The sequence below is a fragment of the Tachypleus tridentatus genome, chromosome 13 (assembly GCF_004210375.1).
Source record: "Tachypleus tridentatus isolate NWPU-2018 chromosome 13, ASM421037v1, whole genome shotgun sequence".
In the NCBI taxonomy this organism is placed as follows: Eukaryota; Metazoa; Arthropoda; class Merostomata; order Xiphosura; family Limulidae; genus Tachypleus; species Tachypleus tridentatus.
The window spans coordinates 213,092,205-213,117,181 of NC_134837.1; the positions used below are offsets into that span (position 1 = coordinate 213,092,205).

The window sequence follows — 24,977 nt, forward strand, 5'->3', positions numbered from 1 at the left end:
AGGGAAAGCAGCTAGTCATTATCACTCACCGCCAACTTTTTTACCAACGAATACCACGGCTGAAAGGTCGAGGACGTTTGGGGTGACGGGGATTCGAACCCGCGACCCTCGATTACGAGTCGAGTGCCTTAACCACCTGGCCAAGCCGAGCCATTGTTAACAGTGTAAATAAGTTTAGCAATGTCACTTTAGGACACTTTATTTAGGTTTCGAATACCAACAATATTCAAAACGCAGTGTTTTTCTTGTAGACAACCTATGCGTAATTGTAATTACAATAAATATTTTTTATTACTTCAGAAACTTATCTTTGTATTCATATTTTGTATTTATGATAAAACTTCTAATGTCACCTTTCGTCGTCCCTAATTTTATACTTACGGCCATGTTGGAAGGCAGCCAGTAAATAGCGCCCTACCATTCTACACTAAGAAAATGGTTGTTACTAAAGGATCCATAGATTAAATTGTGACGATATTTTACACTATCATACAGATTCTAACCTGGCTTGCAAAAGCTCTGAAATACAAAATTCAAGCACAGGGCCAATCCGTGTTCTCATATTTGAAGTTAGTAACAAACGGTAATTTTCTTTAAATAAAAATAACCATATTTTGTAATTTAGTCTAAATGGGCTTAAAGTTGTTGCGGAGAAGAGTTGTATCGATACACCATATTGGTGTTAAAACAAAATATTGTCAAAACTTAAAAACCATCTACTTTAGCAATTAGTCGTTATATAAGAACCCAATTTGTTGTTTCAGAGTAAAGCCCCCCATTGAGGTACCTGCTGTGTCCACAACGGGAAATAAAACCCTGGATTTTAGCGTTGTAAATCCGTAAACTTACCGCTGTCTCACGTGAATACCATGTTGATTAGAGTACGTGAGAGAAGATGTACCGTGAAGGAATGGTGAAAATTAGAACAAACCAAAAATTTAAAGAAATAATTTGGAAAAACTAATCTTGCAGCAACACCAGTAAAAGTTGATATATATAAAACTCACTTTTAAATTCTGAATGCTTCTCTAACGAAAAATGGTTAAAAAGATCTAAACGTAGCTTAGTTTTGTTCCAGTAATCTATCAGTTCGCTCATTAAATGTGGAATCCGATCGAATATGACATACTTTTTAACTGTTAATAAAAATAAAAATAAAACATACTTGTAATATATTCCATTAGTTTCACACCTATGTTCACCGTCTCTGATAAACCGATTAGTTCTCAACTGTCCAATACATAGTGGACTGAGTCTCAACGGTAGTATAGGTATGGCCGTATCATAACCAGCACGTACAAGTTGTTCTACAACAGGCCTAACTTGGGTTGGACAGGTTTAGGTTACTATTCGGACGTCATTCGTTGTGCGCTTAACAACACTACCTGGCTAAGTGAACTGTCCGGTTTGCCCCTAGGTGGCGTAAGAACCTCAAACAGAAAAGATTCGGGGCGGTATGTGCATGTGGAGTTTCACCAAGATGTGGTATAAGAGTGCTACATGGGGACTGGGACGTGAGACCAACGAGGAATGAAGACGTGCAGCACCAGAACACGAGCTGAACCATCGGGGCCAAAGGTGAAAGGGCAATCCGCGGGGGAGTGATATCTTTGTCGTGGAAAAGTAGCTTGACGTAAATAGAGACGTCAACATTAAAGCATTGGTTAAAAACTTAACAATTGCTAGCGTGGATACGAATGAAAGGCTGCGGGTGGTTGAGGGAGAATGAGGTGTTCCTCATAAATAAGCAGCGGTCAGCCACCTCTTTGCCTTCAAAGCGGCCCCTAGCGCCCTAACCGCTTACATACCTCTACCAATAATATTCGCGCTAGAAACAACAGCAAGAAAAAAATTTGAATAAATAACTTCTGACTTTCATGTTGATAGATTCCGTGGTCAAGTGGCTGTACAAGGTTATCAGAGTTGATCTTTTTGACGTTTTCATTCACCTGCCAATGCACAACGGGATTTAGAAAGAGTCAGCTGCTGCAACAGTGTTATTCAGAATGAGGCATTAGCGCATTCTTGTTCCAAATGTCAGGCATGCCAATCAAAATAGGGCGGTGCTGCTTAAACCCAACAAACGCCCTGTCAGAGTTGACCTTAAATCTGACTTGTTGTCTAGCCAGTACCTTTACGTAAAGAAGCATAAACAGCAAAAAACGTACAAGACTGACACGTCAGTCAAGTCCTCAACACTCATATAAACAACACGTTAATTCTATCACTTTAACCACAGACTCATGAGGTAGTTAAAGATTGTGTTTTGAATTTTGCATAAAGCTACACGAGGGCTATCTGCGCTAGCCGTCCCTAATTTAGCAGTGTAAGACTAGATGGAAGACAGCTAGTCATCACCACCCACCGCCAACTCTTCGGTTACTCTTTTACCAACAAATAGTGGGATTGACCGTCACATTATAACGCCCCCAAGGCTGAAAGGGCGAGCATGTTTAATGTGACGGGGATTCGAACCCACGACCTTCGGATTATGATTCGAGTGCCTTAATTACCCGGCCATGCTAGACATGCGGTTAAAAAAACCGAACACTGAAAGTTGTAATATACTCCATTAACACCTCATTGGTTCATATTGTCTAAAAACAAACGAATGTCTATCTCAGTGCTGCATTGTCGAAGGAAAACCAATTTCATTTCCCCCACGAGTGTTTCAATTTTTAATAGCGAAGCCAGAAATCTAAAACAGATCTTACTTACTTAAGCCTAGTGATGGGAAAACTGAAAACCAATTTTGAAGTTTAAACGCGTTGTTACCATTGGTAACTATCTAATTTGTTACCACTTAAGTTTCAAATGAAAAGAAAAGAAGATCTTTAGTTTAATATATGCACACATGCTTTGATCAGAATGGATACTCATCACGTAAAATATTGGTTGTGCCTTACTAACTGTCCCCTATCCCTACTGTACAAACAGTTTCTATGTTTTTAACTGTATCTCTCGCTACTGCACAAAGAAGGATTAGTTTTATATAATAAAAACTGAAGGTTCCGTTATATGACACTTGCTATTTTCAGTTGTATTAGCTCATAACAGGTAAATCATACACCACGGTCAGTTAAGAGATTCATTTTTAAGGTGTTAAATTGCAGTTCTCCGTATTGTATGGGGTTTAACACCTATTGCAAACCATTATGTTCGGTACGGTATTGTTTGGGGTTTAATATCTATTGTATGTTATTATGTTCGGTAGGCTATTGTATGGGGTTTAACACCTATTGTGAACTTCAATGTTTGGCAGGGTATTGTATAGAGTTTAACACCTATTGTAAACTTTTATGTTCGGTAGGGTATTTTATGGGGTTTAATATCTAACGTATGCTATTCTGTTGGGCAGGTCACTGTATGTTCAACACGGTATTCTATGGAGTTTAGTATCTACTAGCTGAAACGCCCTCCCCCAGCGGTTATTTGTACTAGTAATTAAGAATCATAGTATTCATACCTCATCTCTTTGCATAAAAAAGATTCAATGTACAAAGCTCAAAATTTTCCGATTTTTTTACGAATATAAACGGCAATGTTTTATATAATAAAACTGTCGTCATTTGTTGAAAAAAAATATTTAACTTCAATTCCTCAGTACTATAAGTGTACAAAGTACACTTATAAAGATATAATCAAATCTCACGCACAGTTCTAGTGAATGTCATGTTCTTGTTTCAGGAGAGTACTTCTGTTTAAAATTATGTTCTGTTATAAAGAAATGGTTGTTGCACATATTGTAGATATTTTTCTAATTGTCTGAATCTTTGAATATTCAATGTGTCAATTTTTTCATGTTTTATTCAACAGATGGCGAAAAGTCTTGGTTAGATATGTAGATAGCGACATATACGTTACTCCCATTATAAACAAATGTGTTCGATAGGTTTAATAATACTGTAAACAACTATGTTATACAAGGTACGGGGCTTAATACCCATTTTTAACTAGTATGTTCTAGTATGTGCTTAATACATATTTCAAAATAGTATGTTCGGGGAGGTATTGTATGGGGCGTAATACCTATTTTAAATAACTGTATAAGAGAGGGTACTACATACCATATAATAGCTATTGTAAACTATCGTGTTTCGCATCAATATTCCATGTTAGGGAAATTTGCATCCAGTCGCAAATCAAGTACTCCAGTTGTTGACGATGCTTTCAGCCATGTAGCCAGTAACGCATCACGTCTTTCTAAATATTTAGCATAATTAAGCCTACATTATTATATTACAAAAGGAGTCGATCTATAAGGTTTTGTTAGTTATATACTAACTGTAAAAAATTTCAATAGTTTTAATTTTTTCCTAAAGTGTGGTTTTCTATGTTAGGTAAGTCACTTAACAGTTAACACAAATTATAAGGTGCAAAGCGATGTTTCACATCTTGTTTTTTAACTTCTAGCACTAAAAATAACGTAAACAAACTTCTTTATTATTAACACTACCACTGGTGTTTTAAAGTTCCGTGTAAACTGTGAATTCAAGCTCTCAAACAGTAATAACTGTTATTTTACCATGTTCTGTTTAATTAATGTTGGAGTCTGAAGTTTGCTTAGACCAATAAAGAACTGTGACATCGACTTAAAAGATGCGCAAACGCAACAGCCCAATTTAAAACTCTAAATTAAATAATTTATAGAAAGTGTATGTGTGTGTTTATCTATAGCAAACCGCATCAGGCTATCTCCTGTGTCCACTGGGATGTGTTTATCTATAGTAATTCAAATCAGGCTATCTCCTGTGTCCACTGAGAGGAATCGAGCCCTTGCTTTTAGCGCTGTAAATCCAAATACTTACCGCTGTCCTACCGGGGGACAGTTATAGAAAGAACGTATAGCTCCAAAAACGCTAGAAACCGAATTTCGATACCCACGGTGTGTTTAACTTCTAACAGACAAAGAAAATAATTATAAGTGACGTCAAGAAATATTTTTCTTTGTAACCTATTCGACATGAGAAAACGGACGGATTTACCGTTGTTTCAGTTTTTGTAAGCATTTTAAACAAAAAACAATTATGTAGTCTAAACACGTTACCACGCGCAATGAACGCTGTTTTTTTATCAGTAGTAAGGTGTACTTACTTACACCTTTTGAATATAATAGATGGTAACGAACGTTGATTGTATATGTTAGTTCAGACTTGAAAAAAATTATACTATTATAAAAAAACTTTATTCGTTGAGATATTAAGGATAAACAAAAGAAATGTTTATATTATTTCATTTGTTTTATACTTTATATGTAATTTGAGCTACCTTGGCGAAAATAGTGTGATTGGACACAAATATTGTGCCACATAATATGTTTATTGGTGCCTTTCCTTTATAGTCACATCTAGAAAACAAATATCCAAACAGTGCTAAAGTTATATAATTCACTAGAACAGTGGTTAGATAACAAGGGGTCTCGTAACAATGTCGATTTTAACCAAATCTTAAAGTACAAAGTGTTTATACTCTTCAGAGCCTCAAGTTAATCTTATATTAACCCTTTTCTTGAGGATAACACTTATTTTAGGACCTTCAACCCAGAGTTTACAAACAGTAAATAACAAATAATCTAACTTCAAAGCCACTCCCACATGTTTTATATAAACGAACAAACTTATAGTCTCAGTTTTCACGTAGCATCAATGGTGATGTTGTAAGAAGTCTTTGTAATAAACCAGTGGTTCATAACCTTTTTTATGCCCCGTACCCCTATAAAATTTTAATATGTTCTCGCACCCCTCACAGTAATTATTTATTTAAGAATAAAGGTGAAGGTGGCCAAAACAAATTTTTTATAATTAGTTTTTAATTATATGTAAATAAAAACGAAATATTTGGAAAAGAAAAAATATTACAACAAACTAAAAGTTGCATAAACCCTACATGGCCTACAAAAAAAAAAACATTTTCATCCATGCATGAAATGAAATTTCTTTGAATTTGAAATGTTCATAAACCAATTTAAATTTAATGACTCTTTTGTTCCTGTTTATTTCTTACGAGTTTTTCAAAGCGTGGTACTTTGTTGCTGATAGCAATCCGCAAGTCTCCCTGTGCACCCAAGCGATTTCTAGATTTTGTCTCGATTGACAAAAGGGCACTAAATCCAAACTCGCATAAGTATTACGTCGCAAATGGGATGAGCACATTTAGTGCTTTTTCACAAAGTCTTGGAAACATGTCCATTGCCGAACACCAGCCAAGCGCGTAAGGCGTGCGACTCGTAATCCGAGGGTCGCGGGTTCGCGCCCGCGTCGCGCTGAACATGCTCGCCCTCCCAGCCGTGGGGGTGTATAATGTGACGGTCAATCCCACTATTCGTTGGTAAAAGAGTAGCCCAAGAGTTGGCGGTGGGTGGTGATGACTAGCTGCCTTCCCTCTAGTCTTACACTGCTAAATTAGGGACGGCTAGCACAGATAGCCCTCGAGTAGCTTTGTGCGAAATTCTAAACACAAACAAACAAACAAACAAGCCAAACACCAATATTGTTCCAAAGTTTTGCTTTCAAACTGCATTTCAAGAACTCGATTTGTGCGCAGTTCAATAAGATCTTCCTTCAGTTCTTCATCATCCGGCATATTATCCAAATTGAAGGAGTATGGATTCATAATCCATTCTTCAAAAGTTTCCAGTTCTCCTCCAAAATGTCCATCAAATTACTTTAATAGTATTTTCAAATGATCCACAATTTCTTCGCACACACATGGAATTAAGGATTCATCCTCACCTACCATTTCTTTATGTGATGGAAAATTTGAAAGATTCCCTCTTTTAACTCGTCAACACCAAAGATGTAACTTTTCTTTGAAAGCATTTAACATTTCGCAGCATTTCAGTATGTTTATATTTTTCCCTTGAAGAGATACACTCAGATCATTCATACCAGTAAAAATATCACTCAAACAGGCTAGCATTTGGTTGAATTCTTGTGATTCTATTTCTCCGGGCAGATCATAGTCACGTTCCTTCAGAAAGGTTTTGACTTCTTGCAGTTCAAAGAAGCGAGTTAAAGCTCTCCCACGTGACAACCAATGAACTTCTGTGTGGAAAAGCAAAACTAAATGCTCCCTTCCAAAATCTTCACAAAGCGACTTGAAGAGGCGATGGTTCAGAGTGCGACCCCTAATCCAGTTGATGGTCTTCACAGAAGTGTCAAGAACCTTTTTCAACTTTGGAGGCAATGTTTTTTATGCTAAAGCATGTCGATGAAGAAAACAGTGAGTGCTTTGCAAGTGCGGAATCTCTTGTTTCATCAGTGCAAAAATCCTGATACATTTCCTTGCATAGCAGGAGCACCGTTGGTACACACAGAACCAATAATTTGGATATTTAAAACATATTTCACAAAAAAGTCCTTCACACAGTGGAAGACATCTTTCCCTTTTGTGGTTGTTTTCAGATCTTCACAGAACAGGAAATTTTCCATTATGGCGCCATCATGGACATACCTCACTAGTGCAATGAGTTGACTGCAATTTGCAACATCAGTTGTTTCGTCCAATTGGAGAGAGATTTTCAAGTGACTAGCCCTGATATCTGCGATAACTTGGTCCAAAATGTCCGAACTCGAATCACCAATTCGGCTTCGAATAACATTATTTGATAACGGCACTAATTTAAGCTTGTTTAAGACTTCTTTTCCCAGAACAATTGTTGCCATTTCTAATGCACACGGTTTTGTCACCTCTTCTGCAATTGTATGGGGCTTTTTTGATTTGGCTACTTTATACGCCACATGGTATGAAGCCATCGGCAGTGGTTTGTCAGCAGATATAAAACCTAATTTTGGAAGGGTTGCTCGAAAATCAAAGCGGGCTCTTCTACCTTTCAACGATTCAACGTCATGGCCTGCAACAGCTGCTCCACCATGCCGGTTGTTGAAGTGTTTTTGCAGCTTAGATGGCTTCAAATTTGCGTTTGAAAGGGCAGCGTCACAAAGAATGCACTGGGGTTTTTGCAGATCCCCAGTTGTTCAGAAGCAAGTGAAACCAAACTTCACATAATCATCATTCCATTTCCTTTTCTTTGACATAATGAAGTTTTTTGCACAAACACAGAATCAACAATGCACTGACTACCATAGCATCACGCATGGGTTTATATACTCTGTGAAACTTTCTAGAACATTCTCGAATATACGTCACATAACGTCATCGATTAATTCTGGATACTTCTGGAAATTTCTTGAGTCACGATCACGTGAATACATAACATAAATAAATAATAGACACTTTAAGACGGCGTTCACGAACGTAATCTAATTAGTTGTGCCGAGTATTTAGGTAACGTTTACTTTTCGTGTGTTGTTTGCTTACAGTTGTACATTAAGATTTCGGTCTGCGCCGGTGACGGTAGAAACGATAGTTTATCGTAACAAGGTAAAAATCTACGTCTGTAACAAGAAAAATAAAAAATAAAAATCGAACGTAATATAAACAAAAAAAACTGAAATGTTATCTTGCACCCCCTGGAACGCTATCTTGCACCCCCAAGGGGTGTAAGCACCCATGGTTGGGAACCACTGTAATAGAGAATTGCTTGTTTGTTGTCAGTGGGCTCTCTGTATTGTGCCCACTACGGGTATTGAAACTGATATATATAGCTTCATATAAGCCCTCAGGTTTATCATTGAGCCAACAAGGGAACTTTTTTTTTTTCAGTTTCGCGCAAAGCTACTCGAGGGCTATCTGCGATAGCTATCCCTAATTTAGCAGTGTAAGACAAGAGGGAAGGCAACTTGTCATCACCACCCACCGCCAACTCTTGGACTACTCTTTTACCAACGAATAGTGGGATTAACCGTCACGTTATAATGCCACTAGGGCTGAAAGGAGGAGCATGTTTGTTGCGACTGGGATTTGAACCCGCGACCCTCACATTACGAGTCGCATGCCCTAACCCACCTGGCCATACCGGGCCTCGAGGGGAAGGAACATTTATAAGCACAAAACCACTTTAATGGGTTATCTGTGCTGTGCCTACCACGGGTATCGAAACATGATTTAAGGCGTTATAAGTCCATCGATGTATCACTGGGCCACCACTGATAACTTTTTACTCGGTTAGATTTTTTCACGTACAAACACACTGTTAACGGTCTTAAAACCTTAATTACTTAAAAATCTGAATTCAAATGCAGTTAAAAAAGAGAACACTGTATTCACGTACAAACACAGTTAACTGTCTCAAAACCATAATTAATTAAAAAATCTTAATTGAAATGTATTTAAAAAAAGATTGTTTGTTTGAATTTCGCGCAAAGCTACACGAGGGTTATCTGCACTAGCCGTCCTAAATTTAGCAGTGTAAGACTAGAGGGAAGGCAGCTCGTCATCACCACCCACCGCCAACTCTTGAGCTACTCTTTTACCAACGAATAGTGGGGTTGACAGTCACATTATAATGTCCCCACGGCTGAAAGGGCGAGTATGTTTGGTGCGACGGGGATTCGAATCCGCGACCCTCAGATTACGAATCGAGAGTCTTAACCACCTGGCCATGCCCTGGGCCGTTTGAAAAAGAAAACACTGGATAGTTTTATAATTTTGTGTTTTTTTTCCGTTGAAGAAAACGAGAATTTTATAAATTCGGATTAGGGGTAATATTCGATAATGTTGGTTATGTTCAACATTCATCTCACCAAATGTATGCTTTTGCACTTGTCAATGTTTTTCAATCAATATTGGTTTCTCAGCTAAGCGCACGTGGTCTGATTGTCATGCAAGTTACTTTATGAACCTCGAGAATTTTAAATGAAAAAAAAACATATACTTAATAATTTTTCTGAGACACTTTCAACCTAAACATCCACGTTTTTTGTGGGTTTTTTCTCAAAAGATAGAGTGCTGAATTGAGATGAAGCTTCAAACCAGAAATTGTTATCGTATAAAAGTTTATCTTGCTTTATTTGATACTACTGGTGTCACGTTTAAATTAACACTAATACTGCAATAAACTCTGCAATATGTTTTGATGAACTTATATATTGAGAAAAAATCAATTTTTCGAATGTGTCGCAGAAGAAAACAGTAGCGAGAATAAAAGAAAAAAAAAAAGATATACGACCAAAAGTGTGTTGGCTCCCTGCAGAGGTATGCCCGGCATGGCCAGGTGGGTTAAGGCGCTCGGCTCGTAATCTGAGAGTGGCGGGTTCGAATCCTCGTCGCACCAAACATGCTCGCCTTTTCAGCCATGGGGGCGTTATAATGTGACGGTCAATCCACAATTCGTTGGTAAAAGAGTAGCCCCAGAGTTGGTTGTGCCTGGTGATGACTAGCTGCCTTCCCTCTTGTCTTACACTGCTAAGTTAGGTGCGGCTAGCGCAGATAGCCCTCGTGTAGCTTTGCGCGAAATTCAAAACCAAACAAATCCGTGCAGTGGCGTCGCTTAGCGCTGGCAAACGGGGTTGTTCCCTGAATACCCAGGTGGCGGCTTGAAAAAAATCAGAATAGAAGACTGTGACCGTTTTCGTACTGACACGCCGAAAATTCCAGTTTCTATGGGCCCGATCGCCAAAACTTTAAGCACCAATCGACGCCTCTGACACCATGAAACGATGGAAAAACCTGTGAGCGTTGTGGCTACTTTTCTGTAGATGGCTTCGAGTTAACCACCTAAATTCTAGGTTTTTTGTCAACCATCTGTTTTCACTGGTTTGATAAAAAGTGGCGCCGATGGGTCCAAAGTTTTGCGAACGAGCTTTCTTATCAGACGAATGCAGATACTAATAGACACAGTACACCTCAGTCCGATACAAGTAATGTATTAAAGAAACAAAAGTTGGACTAGGAAGTATCGCCACGTAACCAACATATTTGAGATATTATACAATGGTAAAAATAAAATAATTTTGAAATAACATAAATTATAAAGTATGTAACTGCAAATTAGCGGAGGAAGATCAAAGCCTGTTTTGCAGCAATGTACGGAGTAGTGTATGCCTGATATTATGGCAAACTATTAGGTTGAGGTATAATTCGTGAGCGTTTTTAAATAATTTTATTTAAGCATTACATGCAAGACTATACAATACTTCAATGCATGAACACATTACACCCAAAACATTTATTATGATACTTTATTTCATGTAATACCTAGGTATATAGTATGCATTGTTTTAAACGAAATTGCAAGAAATTAAATGCGAAAAGCAGATGGTGTCGAAAATGCTCGATTTTGTCCACTTGACATTCCATTTAATGAGCTGAAAATGAAAGCAAAAATTAAAGACATATGAAAATCAAACACACCATCTATTAGAGCAAAAAATTATCTCCCAAATGACATGAAATATTTTGCGAAAGCGTTTCATTTATGAATATGTTTTTTTAACTTGAAAAAACGCTCACGAATTATTCCTCAACCCAATATTAAGGATATTTTTTTTATAAGGATTAACTTCAAACTCTCAAAAAAAGGTTGTAACGTATATCGAAATATTTACATCATTTTCGTAAAAAAAAAAAAAAAACACCGCTGATTCCACTAACTTGTTTAATTTTAGTTATTGTCCAATGGTTAGTCTTATGTTCTTCTCAGTGAATCTCAAACACACTATCAGCATTGATTTAGTCCTACGACAAGTGGAGAAGGTTTGTTTTGAATTTCGCGTAAAGCTGCACCAGGGCTATCTGCGCTAGCCATCCACAATTTAGCAGTTTAAGACTAGAGGGTTTGTTTGTTTTTTGAATTTCGCACAAAACTACTCGAGGGCTATCTGCGCTAGCCGTCCCTAATTTAGCAGTGTAAGACTAGAGGGAAGGCAGTTAGTCATCATCACCCACCGCCAACTCTTGGGCTACTCTTTTATCAACGAATAGTGGGATTGACCGTCACTTTATAACGCCCCTACGGCTGAAATAGCGAGCATGTTTAGCGCGACGGGGATGCGAACCCGCGACCCTCAGATTACGAGTCGCACACCTTAACACGCTTGGCCATGCTGGCCGTCCCTAATTTAGCAGTGTAAGACTAGAGGGACGGCAGTTAGTCATCACCAGGCACCACCAACTCTGGGGCTACTCTTTTACCAACGAATAACGGAATTGACCGTTACATTATAATGCCCCCACTGTTAAGAAGACGAACATGTTTGGTGCTACCGGGATTCAAACCCGCGAACCCTCAAATTAGCAGTCGAACGCCTTAACCCATTTGGCCATGCCGGACCAGTGAGAGGGCAAGTGGATGTTGAAAGGAATATTCGGACGTAGGAAAGATTATATTTACACACAAGCTATAACTCATAACCTTTTAAATGTTCTTTTTTTTAAAAAAAAAAGGGATTTTAAAGGTTCGTTAAAAGTTACTATGTGTGACAAGGAACGTTGAAATACAATATGTAAACACAAACTAAAATAAATTAGCATGCTAACAAAGGTTACTAGATTAGTCATTTACTGAACAGTCCGTCGCTAATCGACTTAAGACACGTATTCCATCTAAATGTGAATATATATATGTATTCTAATAACCTTTAAAATTTCAAATTAATTTATTTGAATGAACTGCGTTATTGACTACATATAGAACAAAGACTCAGAGGAGTTATAGACTTTATTGTTATTAGTACGTAACGACTGGACTTAGCGGTCACATTCTACGTACTGGGAAAAACCCAATACATTTATGATGAATACAGATTGAAAACTAGTTAACAATCCGAGTATGATATATCTTTAATCTGTTTCGTTTTTGAAAAACAAAACCAACAAACAGACGGAAAGTTGATAAGCTTTCTTCTTTACGAGTTGAAAAGAGCAATTATTCAATGAGAGACTACTACAGCAACCAAATGACATAAGTAAGACTAAATGTACACGTCAGTTCCGGTAAGTTATTCTGTCACGTTCATTGTATACCGCTGAAATCACTGAAAGCTTACGGAACGTAATCTTTACGTCTTTCATTACCTCGTGTTCGTGGTTGCTAAAACATCTCAGATACTCAATCAGTGTTTTATATGATAATCTGACTGATAATACACTGTAGTTAAGATTCTCTTTCGGTAGTTATAAGGCAAGTCCAACCATACAGTTACTGTTCCCAACTCCAAGAGAAATCTATGGAACCAAATCTAACCTAAATTATAAACCCCTCTCTGCTCTGTTTAAGCCTATTGTAAAGAAACAACTACGATATATCCCTCTACACGAGGGGTTCTCAATTTTTTGTCTGGGACCACTTTGGCTGGACAAAATACCCCTCGAACCACCTAAAGTCCCTATTCCACCTCTACTCTCTCGTATGGTCTCGACCGTGCGTTATGTGTTAACGATTTGAATTTTGGACCGAGCCACGAAACACCAGGAGGACCCTTCCGTACCACTAGTGAACTCGCATTACACTTTGAAGACTGAAGCTCTACGCTATATGAGCCCATTGCAAATAATTTGTTTCTTCACCTGTATAATATGACAGTCGTACATTACCAAAGGCCGAATAGACATGCTGTTTAATTCAATGAGAATACTGATTGTTTCTGACAGACACTACAAGTTCAACAGCGAGCAGTTTAGAAACTTTATTTCGGCCTTTTATCAGCAACCACTTGATCGACACCTAAACTTTTCGGAAAATGCGTTCTGCATGAGAAAGGAAAATAATAGAAAATTGCACACGGTAAATGTCTGTTCACAGTTCGAACTTCTCACGTGGTGTAACAAACTAGAGGAAATGGTAGCATATTAACATGTTCCTCCTTGTTATGTGGTATTATATTTTTTAAAGATTAAACTGTGCTGCAGTGCACTAGTTCTCACAGTGTGGTCCTCGAACCACTGGTGGTCCGCAGGCTGGTCCATAATGCAAGTCACTGGCAATGTGTTTTTGGTTGTTTTTTTTCTGCTATGACTGAATAGGAATGGAACGTCGTGCGTCATTTCTCTTACCGAAGCGGTCGGCAGAGGAAAATGTTTGAGAATCGCTGCTCTAGAGAACAGAGACCCGAGATACAAGGAAACGGGATTAACCACTTCAAAATTTCGGTCTTAACATCCAAAATTACTTGACTATTATTCACGAAGAATAAACACAGACGTGTGTAGTAATCTTAAAGGCATACATTTAACATCATAATATAGAAAAATCCATTCACGTTTTGTTTTTCTTCAACTAGTCTTCCGATTTGTGAACTTAAAGCGCTAATATCCAGAGTTTGATTTCTCATGGTTGACAAAGCGCGCACAGCCCGTGGTGTATCTCTGAGTTAAAGACATCAACAAGTGTCTAGGTAACATTAATTCCCACCCCTCTGATAAGTATCAACTACAAATTAGAGACGAATTATTACATCTAAAAGCTAATTAAATATATTTAAAAACAGCTCTTGATATATATATATATATATATACACAAACACATACATATAACCACATCATAAACTAGTCTGATAAGTCCAGTTCTCATTATATAAATGTTTTCATTTTGAAAACGTATTATTTTTTTACAACTACCAATACTATTATAATACCATAGTTTCTTCGGTAGCGGCCACACGCGCCAACATTATCGTATTTATAATACAACAGTCTCTAGAGTAACGACCCTACAACCAATGTTATCGTATTAAAAGTCCCTCAGTTTCTAGAGCAACTACCAATACTATTATAATACCATAGTTTCTACGGTAGCGGCCACACGCGCCAACATTATCGTATTTATAATACTACAGTCTCTAGAGTAACGACCCTACAACCAATGTTATCGTATTAAAAGTCCCACAGTTTCTAGAGCAGCGACCACAAGTACCAATATTAACGTATTTATAATACCACAGTATCTATGACGAGATTCGAACCTATGGCTAGCAGGTTACAAATCGAGCTCTCTAATCATCAAGCAATGCCAGATCTTGTTTTTTTTTAATTAATTAAACAAAAATGTATCTAAGTTTCAGATAAACTTTTCCGTTTTGTCAATCTTGTTTTGTTTTCAGCGGTAAGTCTACGAATTTACAACGTTAAAATCCGGGGTTCGATTCTTTCGGATAGCCTGATGTGACTTTGGTATAAGAAAACACACCTTTTCAGTGTTCGAAATTAGCCTAAATTATTGATTGAAATTATTACACTAGTGCTTGATTCAAGACGTAATGGGTGGATACATCGTTACCATTCCAACCATTTCATAACATGACACAAAGCGATTCAGAGGTTACGACGCTTGACCAACAATAAATTTGTAAATAAAAACTAACGTTAGATAGACTGATCAGTCACTATTTGAAGGCGACTACAATATTCACAGATCATGATATCCAAGCTGAAGTACACTCGGATTACAATACCAATGTTGAAATATGTTGTTTTTTTAAATAATCAGTCTAATGTTTCTCAGTTTAGTTCTTTATTCAGCTTAATAACAGTAAATTTTTCTGTTCATCATCACAAGTCTTTAGAAAGTATCATACTAAATATCCTACCCAAATTTATACTAGAGAAACACAAAATAATTTATAATCAACTTGACGTACCAAAGACTGTTATACAAAATCAAGTCTACAGCGAGTCAGCTATCCTAAAATCGTTTATAATCTGAGCTGAGGCGAATTGTTTACCTGGTCAACGAGGGTTATTCTCGAAGAACCTGTACACGAAAAGTAAAATGAAAGAAAGAAAAAAGGATGGAAAAAAGGTGCTCTTAGAAGACATGGCGGCAACACAAACGAATCGGGCTAAAACTTTTGAGGGAGGGGTTCTTTAGGTTTTACTTGAGTAAAAAACAGAGCCTATACATACGAAGTGTTTTACTTCGAGGGGCAACAGAAGTGTACTTTAGAATTATCAGTTATATTATTAAGTACGCGGCATGAAATACGAAAAATGAAGGATCTTACCTTAAGGCCAGAATCTGACACTGTCTTTCGTCGCGAGGTTATGGAATGGGTATTATAAACTAGATGATTTATGTCTCGCGTGCATTTTAAGACCCTGCTTTTAAGGTACGCTTATCAAACCACATATTATACTTTTTGATAAGGAAGCGTTGTTGGATAGTGAGTAACTGCAAACGAATCGTTTTGGCATACATTTTATTTATTAACATTTTGTTCCTTTTACGAGTTTCTTTTTTTTATTTTTTCGACCAGCAAATGAAATAACAATGTATTCTCAAGACGGTTGGTAAGGGTATTAAAACGTTAATTAAAATAAGGTACATAACAACGTTTCGACTTTCTTATGTCGTCTTTTGTTAACCTGAAGATGACCTACGAAGGTTAAAACGTTGTTCTGTTCCTTATTTTAATTAACGTGTTAATACTTATACCAACCGTCTTTAGCATACATTTTTATTTCAAGTGGGTTTCTAGTCATCACGAACAGCAAATGAAGCCATCTCTAGGAAATTCACGAGATACACTAGAGTCTGTACTAGAACTGCTAAGAGAAAATACAAAAATTACGTATTCAGGCGGTAATCAACAGTATTCAAGAAAAAAATTAAAAATTAATTTTGTGGCAGTGGAGAAATTCGTGCACACATGTGCATAACGATAACTTTGATTGCACAGCAGCAAAATCGAATTTAGTCAGGTTTACTTCACACTAACACCAGGGGACATGGATCATCAACTCAAGGATAATCACATCCTGTTGCAAATATTTGTTATAACGACAAACATCTGTACTTTTCTTGTCAAATTTGCAAATGCACAGTTTCTTCATCCAACAAGTAGTAATATTCGGTAGGTAAAAAAAAACTATGGTAAAAGTTTACCAGCATGTGTCATTAGGCAGGGCAAACTGGTCTGGAACAATATTTTTTTACTATTATTATTCATGTGCGTGAAATTAGCACAACAAAGATATATTTCGTTTGTTTTTCCTGTTTAAATTCCACGTTGCATATACTTTGTTTTAGTCAGACGTGAAGACAGCATTATTAATTTGGTCAGGCAATTCAGAATAGTGTAAAAAGCATATTTAATGTAGAGGGTCTGGGAATATGTCTCCCAAGAAAATTTTGAACACCAAGATTTATACACATCTTATTTATAAGAAAGCAAAATAACTGTTATATCGATTCATGCATATTACTATAAGTCTATCTGTTTACCTAGAAACGATTTTTTGCTGTGCAAATTAAAATTTAGAAAGTGACAAGATCGTACTAGTCAGACAGTAATCGACTCTCTCTGAATAAATTCAGTTTCTGACTTTTATGACTCCTATTTCGAGAAATCGAGAGAAATCAAACATGACGTTACACACACTGGCTTTTATATAGGTTAGATTCGAAATAAAATGTTTTAAGATACCCGATTACCAACATATTCGAACCCGAAATTCTCCTCTAAAGCAGACCTACGATAAAAGGAAAAGTTCCAGCGCAGATCGCCCATAGAAGAAGTCGTTTAAAAATGTGCGTGTGTACTCGCGCTCAGTTTGTTTGTCTATTCCAAATCTTCACGTTAACCTACGTGCATGCCGTTCTTAATTTTGAACCTGTAGACTAAAGGGACAGCATCTAGTCAATAGCACCCTTTGGCCACTTTTTTCTTACAAGCAGTGCATACACATTCCCAAAGTGTGGAGCTCGTTTTTTTCTTTTGCAGCGGTCAATATACATGTATTATTACACCTTTGTCCAGGACGACAGAGTCTTGTTAAAGTGACCTTACAAAAGTACTGACACGGAGTTATCATGATTGATTTAAATAATTTTTCTGAACACCTCGAAAGTTTTTAACTATGACTTTCTCTTGAATACGTAATCAAGTGATTTAAACCGAAATTACTATTAGTAATTACTATTTAAAGTAAGTCATGGTTAACCTGTGTGTGATAAGTGTCAAAAGTAATGTCTTTACTTCTTGAATTTATAGAAAATGTTTATGGAAAATCTATAAAACGATTTTAACGCATCGGATACTTAACAATGTTTAATTGAACATCTTTGTTATCAAATGTATTGTTCAGCTGTTTGTCACACAATATAAAGATATCATTATTTAATTTCTGTAGTGAATTTAATGTACAGAACACATATAAACACTCGAAATTAACGACCTTATAACACCAAGATGCCTCGGTTTGTGTTTCAGTGTAAAGCTTGTTTGTTTTGTTTTGTTTGTTTTTTCAGTTTCGCGCAAAGCTGCATCAGGGCTATTTGTGCTAGTCGTCCCTAATTTAGTAGTGTAAGACTAGAGGGAAGGCAGCTAGTCATCACCACCCACCGTAAACACTGGGGTACTCTTTTACCAACAAATAGTAGGATTGACCATCACATTATAACGTTCTCACTGCTAAAAGGACGAGCATGATTGGTATGACGGGGATTCGAATTCGTGACGCTCAGGTTGCGAGTCGAGTGCCTTAACCACCTGACCATGCTAAGACCAGTGAGCTCTTAAAACGTATACAAAACTTTGGGTGAGGTAATAATGAAAACTGTAATAATATAATATTTTATAAATAGACTGTGTGGAAGTTGGAATTTTGTATCGTTTATAATAACATCCACCCCACCTTTTTTTGAAGTCCATAATCCGAACAAAGAAAGGCGACCTCAGTTTGTGAGCTATAAATCCAGCTTGTGTGTCTTTATAAAAATAATATGTAACATAATTTTTTTTCTTCAGAATGGCCGACCTCTCACAAAATTGATTAGAATTTAATCTGAAGTACTTAAATAAACCAGAAAGGTACGTACATATTCTAAAGGAAGGAAATGAAACGTTATGGACATTTGTTATAGTTCAATTTCAGTATTTTCCAATTTGTGTTATAGAAAATTTCTTCAAAAATTTAAATTAATATATTCGATTTTTAAATGTCTTACACCGTGCTTTTTCAAATATCGACCTTTAATGAAACATTTAATTTTTTACAAAATTCTGTCCAAGTTGCATGTGGAAAGTGGTTATATTAATTATCTTAGGGCGTTTGAAAAATGAATACAGGCCCGGCAAGGCCAGGTGGCTATGGCACTTGATTCGTAATCCGAGGATCATGGGTTCGAATCCCCGTCACACCAAACATGCTCGCCCTTTTAGCCGTTTTTGTACGTTCAATCCCACTATTCGTTCTTAAAAGAGTAGCCCAACAGTTAGCTGTGGGTGGTGATGACTAGACTGCCTTCACTCTAGTGTTACACTGCTAAATTAGGGATGGCTAGCGCAGATAGCCCTCGTGTAGCTTTGCGCAAAATTCAAACCAAACCATTCTTATGTTTCTGTCCCCCCCTCTAATACAGCGGTAAGTCTACGGATTTACAACGGTAAAATCAGGGGCTCGATTCTCATCGGTGAACTTAGCAGATAGCCCGATGTGGATTTGCCATAAGAAAACACGCATACTACTGTTACTCCTGTATTATTTACTTGTGAAGGGCTTACTACGTACTAATAAGCAAACTGCATAAATTACAAGTTCTTTCCATTATTCTTTTTTTTTTTATAAACCCTGTAGATAATGGAAGTTCCATTGAATTTCCCATTAAAGGCTTGCGATTTCGCATATGATAAACGCCGCGTTAAATTATAGTCACAACACTTAAAACATGTAGAAAAAAGATGGTTGATAAATCACATTAAAAAAATTAAATCCCAAACATTTAGACAAGTGATGTCTTCTTTAGAAGTAAATGCTTTATGACCTCTGAGAAAGACACGCTACTTGTCGAAAACTCTAGGTTTTTATCGCGTTCTTTTTTTCTTTCTGAACGCGAGAAGGAGCTGCATGCAGGAGTATTCTTCGAAGACATGTACGCGTGAGGTTTTCTCTCCACTGCAGGGAGTCACGTGACTATATAGCAGTCATCAAGCATGTCACGCTATAACCAGAATTGCAGTACCTCAGTGGGTAATTAAGGTTAATTAATTTAGCTGTAACAGGTTTCAAGTTTGTACTGCGTGAGTTTCGCTTCAAAGAGTCACTGACAGGTGGCTTCACGTATGATTCCCAGCAAGAGCACAGTTAGCTTCCACATCATACTGAGAACTAGATCACTCTGTAAAGTTACTTACGTTATTAGTTTTGAAACTTTCTTTATCTGATGAGGATCGCTTGCTTTATTTATGAACTTCAGATTTTAATGGATACTGTTTAACCCAGGACTCCCCAATTATACGTTTCCTTACCCTTGATTTTGTACCAATAGTAATAGGCTTAGGTAGTCCACTTATTTTTACTGAAGTTACTATTAAAGATATTTCTGACAAGATAGGTATAAGAGAAAATAATGACATTCTTTATTTTAAAAACATTACACCGGCACACAATAGTTGTATAAATGGAGCCCTAATAAACCCAAAGTATTACTATTTAATTTATTACTAATAATAAAATGTGACCTTTGTTCTGACAAGTAAAAGTTTCGATAGATAAATTGTTGTATTGGACGTTAGAATTGGGTGTATAACTAGCATTTTTACTGACAAAAACTATTGCGGATAGTTGTTTTACTAGATACGTTGCTATTTACATTAGAACCCCAATTTCTTTACGACTCGTTCTTCAACTCTTAATTAGAGCGAGTTACTTAAAGCGAGATAAAAATATGTATAACTCGCATTTTTACTGACAAAAACTATTGAGGATTATTGTTTTACTAGATACGTTGCTATTTACATTAGAAACCAATTTCTTTACGACTCGTTCTTCTCATGACGACTATAATAACCAATAAGCTTACATACACTGCAAGCCAAAATCTTAAGGCCAATGAACATAAAGAAAAAAATATGCATTTTGCGTTGTTAGACTCAACCACTTCTTTGAATAGAGCTTCGAAATATGAAAATAAGAAAAATAAAAATAAAAAACTTTTTAGCATTTAATAGGGAAAATGTGAACACTATGGAATTAGCCTAAATACTAGCTGGTCAAAAGTTTAAGACCACACTGAAACGAAGCGTTAATCGGTAAACACGTAACGAAAATTTAGTCATTTGTTTTCAAGCATTAGCGTTGTCAGCATCTCCCACCGACATGTCCTGTGTTACATTGGGTAAAAACACGACAAAGGCTAAAAAGTTGTCAGAGTTTGAACGTGGCAGAATTGTCGAGCTGTAAAAGCGAAGTCTCTCTCAACGTGCCATCGCTGGTGACATTGGACGTAGTAAAACTGCTGTTGCAAGTTTCTTAAAAGACCCTGAGGAATACGGAACGAGAACTTCAAGTGGTCGGCCCAAGAAAATTTCGCCGGGGTTGAGCAAAAGGATTTGACGGGTTGTCCGGCAAGACACTAGCCGATCGTCGAACCAGATTAAGGCCCTTACGGACGCAGAATGCAGCTCAAGAACAATAAGACGGCACATATAAGAGAAAGTCTGTAAAAACCGTAAATGTCTTCAAAGGCCACGCCTCCTTCCACACCACGAAACAGCTTGGTTAAACTTTGCTGAAAAGCACCAAACATAGGACGTAGAAAAGTAGACGAAGGTTTTGTTTTCTGATAAGAAAAATTTAACCTAGATGGTCCAGATGGCTTCCAACGTTACTGGCACGATAAGAATATCCCACCGGAGACATTTTCTACACGACACAGTAGAGGAGGTTCCATCATGATCTGGGGTGCTTTTTCCTTCCATGGAACAATGGAGCTTCAGGTTATACAGGGGCGTCAAACAGCAACTGGCTACATTAGCATGTTGGAGAGAGCATCCTTATTGACTGAAGGCTCTCGCTTGTGTGAAACTAACTAGATCTTTGAGCAGGACAACGCTGCAATCCACAATGCCAGCAGAACAAAGGACTTTCATGGCGAATAACGTGATTCCTTTGGACCATCCAGCGTGTTCGCCCGAACTGAACCCCATTGAAAATGTTTGGGATTGGATGGCAAGGGAAGTCATTTCCAAACAGTGCATGATCTTCGTGAAGCCATCTTCATCACTTGGAATAACATTTCAGCCAGCCTTCTGCAAATGCTTATATCGACCATGCCAAAGCGAATGTTTGAAGTTATTCGCAATGACGGCCGTGTAACTCACTACTGAGACATCTTGTTGGGCATTTCCTACCCTGTTTAGGACTTCTTTTTGGTATGGTCTTAAACTTTGGACCAGCTAGTATTTAGACTAATTAACTAGTGTACTTATTTTCCCTATTAAATGCTAAAAACGTTTTTTATTTTTATTTTCCCTTTTCTTATTTTCATTTTTCGAAGTTCTACTCAAATAAGTGGTTGAATCTAACAACGCAAAATGCATATTTTTTTCTTTATATTCATTGGCCTTAAGATTTCGGCCAGCAGTGTATTTATTAGCGTGGTAAGGTTCTAAATAAATATAAAATAGAACTATAGTCTTACACCAATAAATTAGGGACGGCTAACGCAGATAGCCCTCATGTAACTTTGCGCGAAATTCAGAAACAAACAAACAGCGGTAAAGATATGAGATCATAACTATATTCATTCGTCCCATTCATTTATAGATTGTTTTGATTAAGATAATATTAAAGAGAATCCGTGGGCTCAAAATTTTATACTTAATAACAAACTAGGTACTTCAGTAAGGATACGTAATTATTTCAAATATTGGAGTACGTACTCTCCACATTGTTTTGGTGGGTCTACGTGTTCAAGAAAAAGTTTGATTTTGATTTGTATTGAATTTTGCGCTAAGCTATACTAAGGCTATGTGCGCTAGCCCTCCGTAATTGAGCAGTGAAAAACTAGAAGAAAGGCAACTAGTCATCACTACCCATCGTCAACTCTTGGATTATTCTTTTACCAACGAATAGTGGGATTGACCTACATTATAACGCTCCCATAGCTGAAAGGGTGAGCATGTTTGTTGGAACGGTTATTAGAAACTGAGACCCACCTAACCACCTGGTCATTTCAGACCTCAGATAAAAGTTTAACTTTATGATGTTCTTTTTTTCTCTACTTCTCTGTTCTCGTAGGTGTGCGTGCTTTGTTATGGCAAAGCCACATCGGACTATCTGCCACCGCGGATTTATCGTAAGAGAAACGTATACGTGGTTGGCAATAGTGCTTCAGAATAGGACCAGGTACCTGTAGTAAACTGGTTGATTATGGAATCTTTGTTGTTGGGCAGCTATAACGTTTAACTATTTAGGGATGGTAGTAGCAACTGGCCAATAATGTTCGAGAGCAAGGGTCACGAGGTAAGGTAAAATTCTGTCGGTGCTCACTGGCATTAGTACCGGAACTTATTTCAGCTGATTTGTTGTTTTTTGTATTTACGCGTAAAAAGCCGCTAATTTCAGAAACAATTGTGATTTTCTCTGTTCAAGATACAGAGCTACTTGGTGATCAGAAGCGAAACTCTCTGAAATAAAAACGTAGAGGTACTCAGCTGGGTGAGGTGAAGTTGTTGTTTGCGCGTATTTTCCAGCAGAAAATATACTGAATTATTCAAAAGGAAGTTTGCTTGATTTTTTTTTTGGATTTCGCTCAAATCTACTCGAGGGCTATCTGCCCTACCCTCCCCTAATTTTGAAGTAATAGAATACAGAAAAGGCCGCTTGTCAACACCACCCACCGCCAACTCTTGGTGTGCTCTTTTACCAAAGAATAGTGGAATTTACTGTCACATTATAATGCCCCCACGACTGAAAGGGTGAGCATGTTTGGTGCAACGGTGACTCGAACCCGCGACTCTCCATTTATGAGTTGAGCGCCTTAACAACGTGGCCATCCGCTGTTTCAAGTCTATGTTTTAAACGAAAATCTTCAAAATGGATTATTTATTCTGTGAGCATTGCAGAGTTTGAAGCCCGAGGTTTACAGCTGAGCTTAATATGTATATATATATATACACGTTTCTAACACGTTTTTCAGATGCTTTCCCTAATCTTTAGCTCACGTAACACAAACAGTTCTTGTTTTGTTTAAAAGAGTAGAATAAGCCATTGAACAAAACTTAAACCCTCGTATGTGATGAGAACCATGCGTGAACAGCACCATCACCTTGAGGCCAAAGAGTGCTTTCGCACCCTTAACACGTCTAGTTCCAACGTTTAATTTCGCTATGATTCTCATGGTTGGACTCCTACAGGAAACAGTGACTGATCTATATAGGGTTACCCAACAAGGAGATAAAACAGCTAATTCCAAATATTTTAATAACTGTTATTCAGGACAAGCAACATGGTCTGAATGTGGGCCCATTGATAATTTTATTATATGCAAAATTGCATGGGATGTAGGTCCCGTAACTCATATTAGCTCCTGGGCCCACAAATCCTTAAATACGCCAAGATGAAACAGTGTATATAGGAATATGAAAAATGGCGTATCCTGAAAGAATACAAAACTAAAATGTGTATAGTGACCATATACCTAAAAAAAAATGCACAGATTATGTTCACTCTCCAGTCTTATACTGCACTTATTTAATAACTACCAGCTAATCCTTTCTTCACTTTCTGACGCCATTTTGGCGTAAGTTGATATTAACAATAGCATAGAACTGCATACTTAATACATTTACTAATAAATATGGATATTGAGGTACTAGTTGATGTATCCATCCCATGAAAGGACATGAAAAGTTGCTTTCCTTAAACGTAGTTGTAAAACAAAAAAACACGCAAAAATACCAATAAAAGCTGCAAAACGTAAGAATTGAAACCGCAAATCTTCATGTATCTCCCCATAGACCCAACGAAACTTCCTGCCACATTTGATGGAGAACTATTTACAGAGAGCCAAATTTGGTGAATATCAAGCAGATATAACAATAACATTGAAGTACACAACATCAGATAATGATCTGTAGAAAATCACTGGATCTGTGACGTCTAGATAGAAAAATACACACAATAATAGAAAAATGGTACATTTAATTGTAGTAAACAACCATGCATAGTGCGATATAATGTTCGTGGTCGACAATATGCCCCATTCTAAATGGCTGTGGAAGGTCGCATAACCTGGCACAATTAGCTACTATTTTCTTCTTGCAACATTTTGCACGATGACATTATAAATTTTTTGGACATTGTGGTCGTGAAATATGAGTACAAACTTTGAAGAAGGAATGAGTTTATACCATGAA

The 24,977-nt window shown here is 37.2% G+C and overlaps 1 protein-coding gene across 3 annotated transcripts in view; it reads right to left on the bottom strand.

Moving 5' to 3' along the window:
- LOC143238488 (uncharacterized) overlaps positions 1 to 24,977 on the bottom strand; it is a 93,501-nt gene that overhangs the window by 13,871 nt on the left and 54,653 nt on the right. The window contains exon 1 of one of the 3 annotated variants that reach the window (XM_076478764.1): positions 1,166 to 1,958. The exons of the other annotated variants lie outside the window; for them this stretch is intronic. Coding sequence (XP_076334879.1) covers positions 1,166 to 1,181 — 16 coding nt within the window. The 5' untranslated portion in view covers positions 1,182 to 1,958. Of the gene's footprint in view, positions 1 to 1,165; positions 1,959 to 24,977 lie in introns of those variants that run through there. 3 annotated transcript variants of the gene reach the window in all.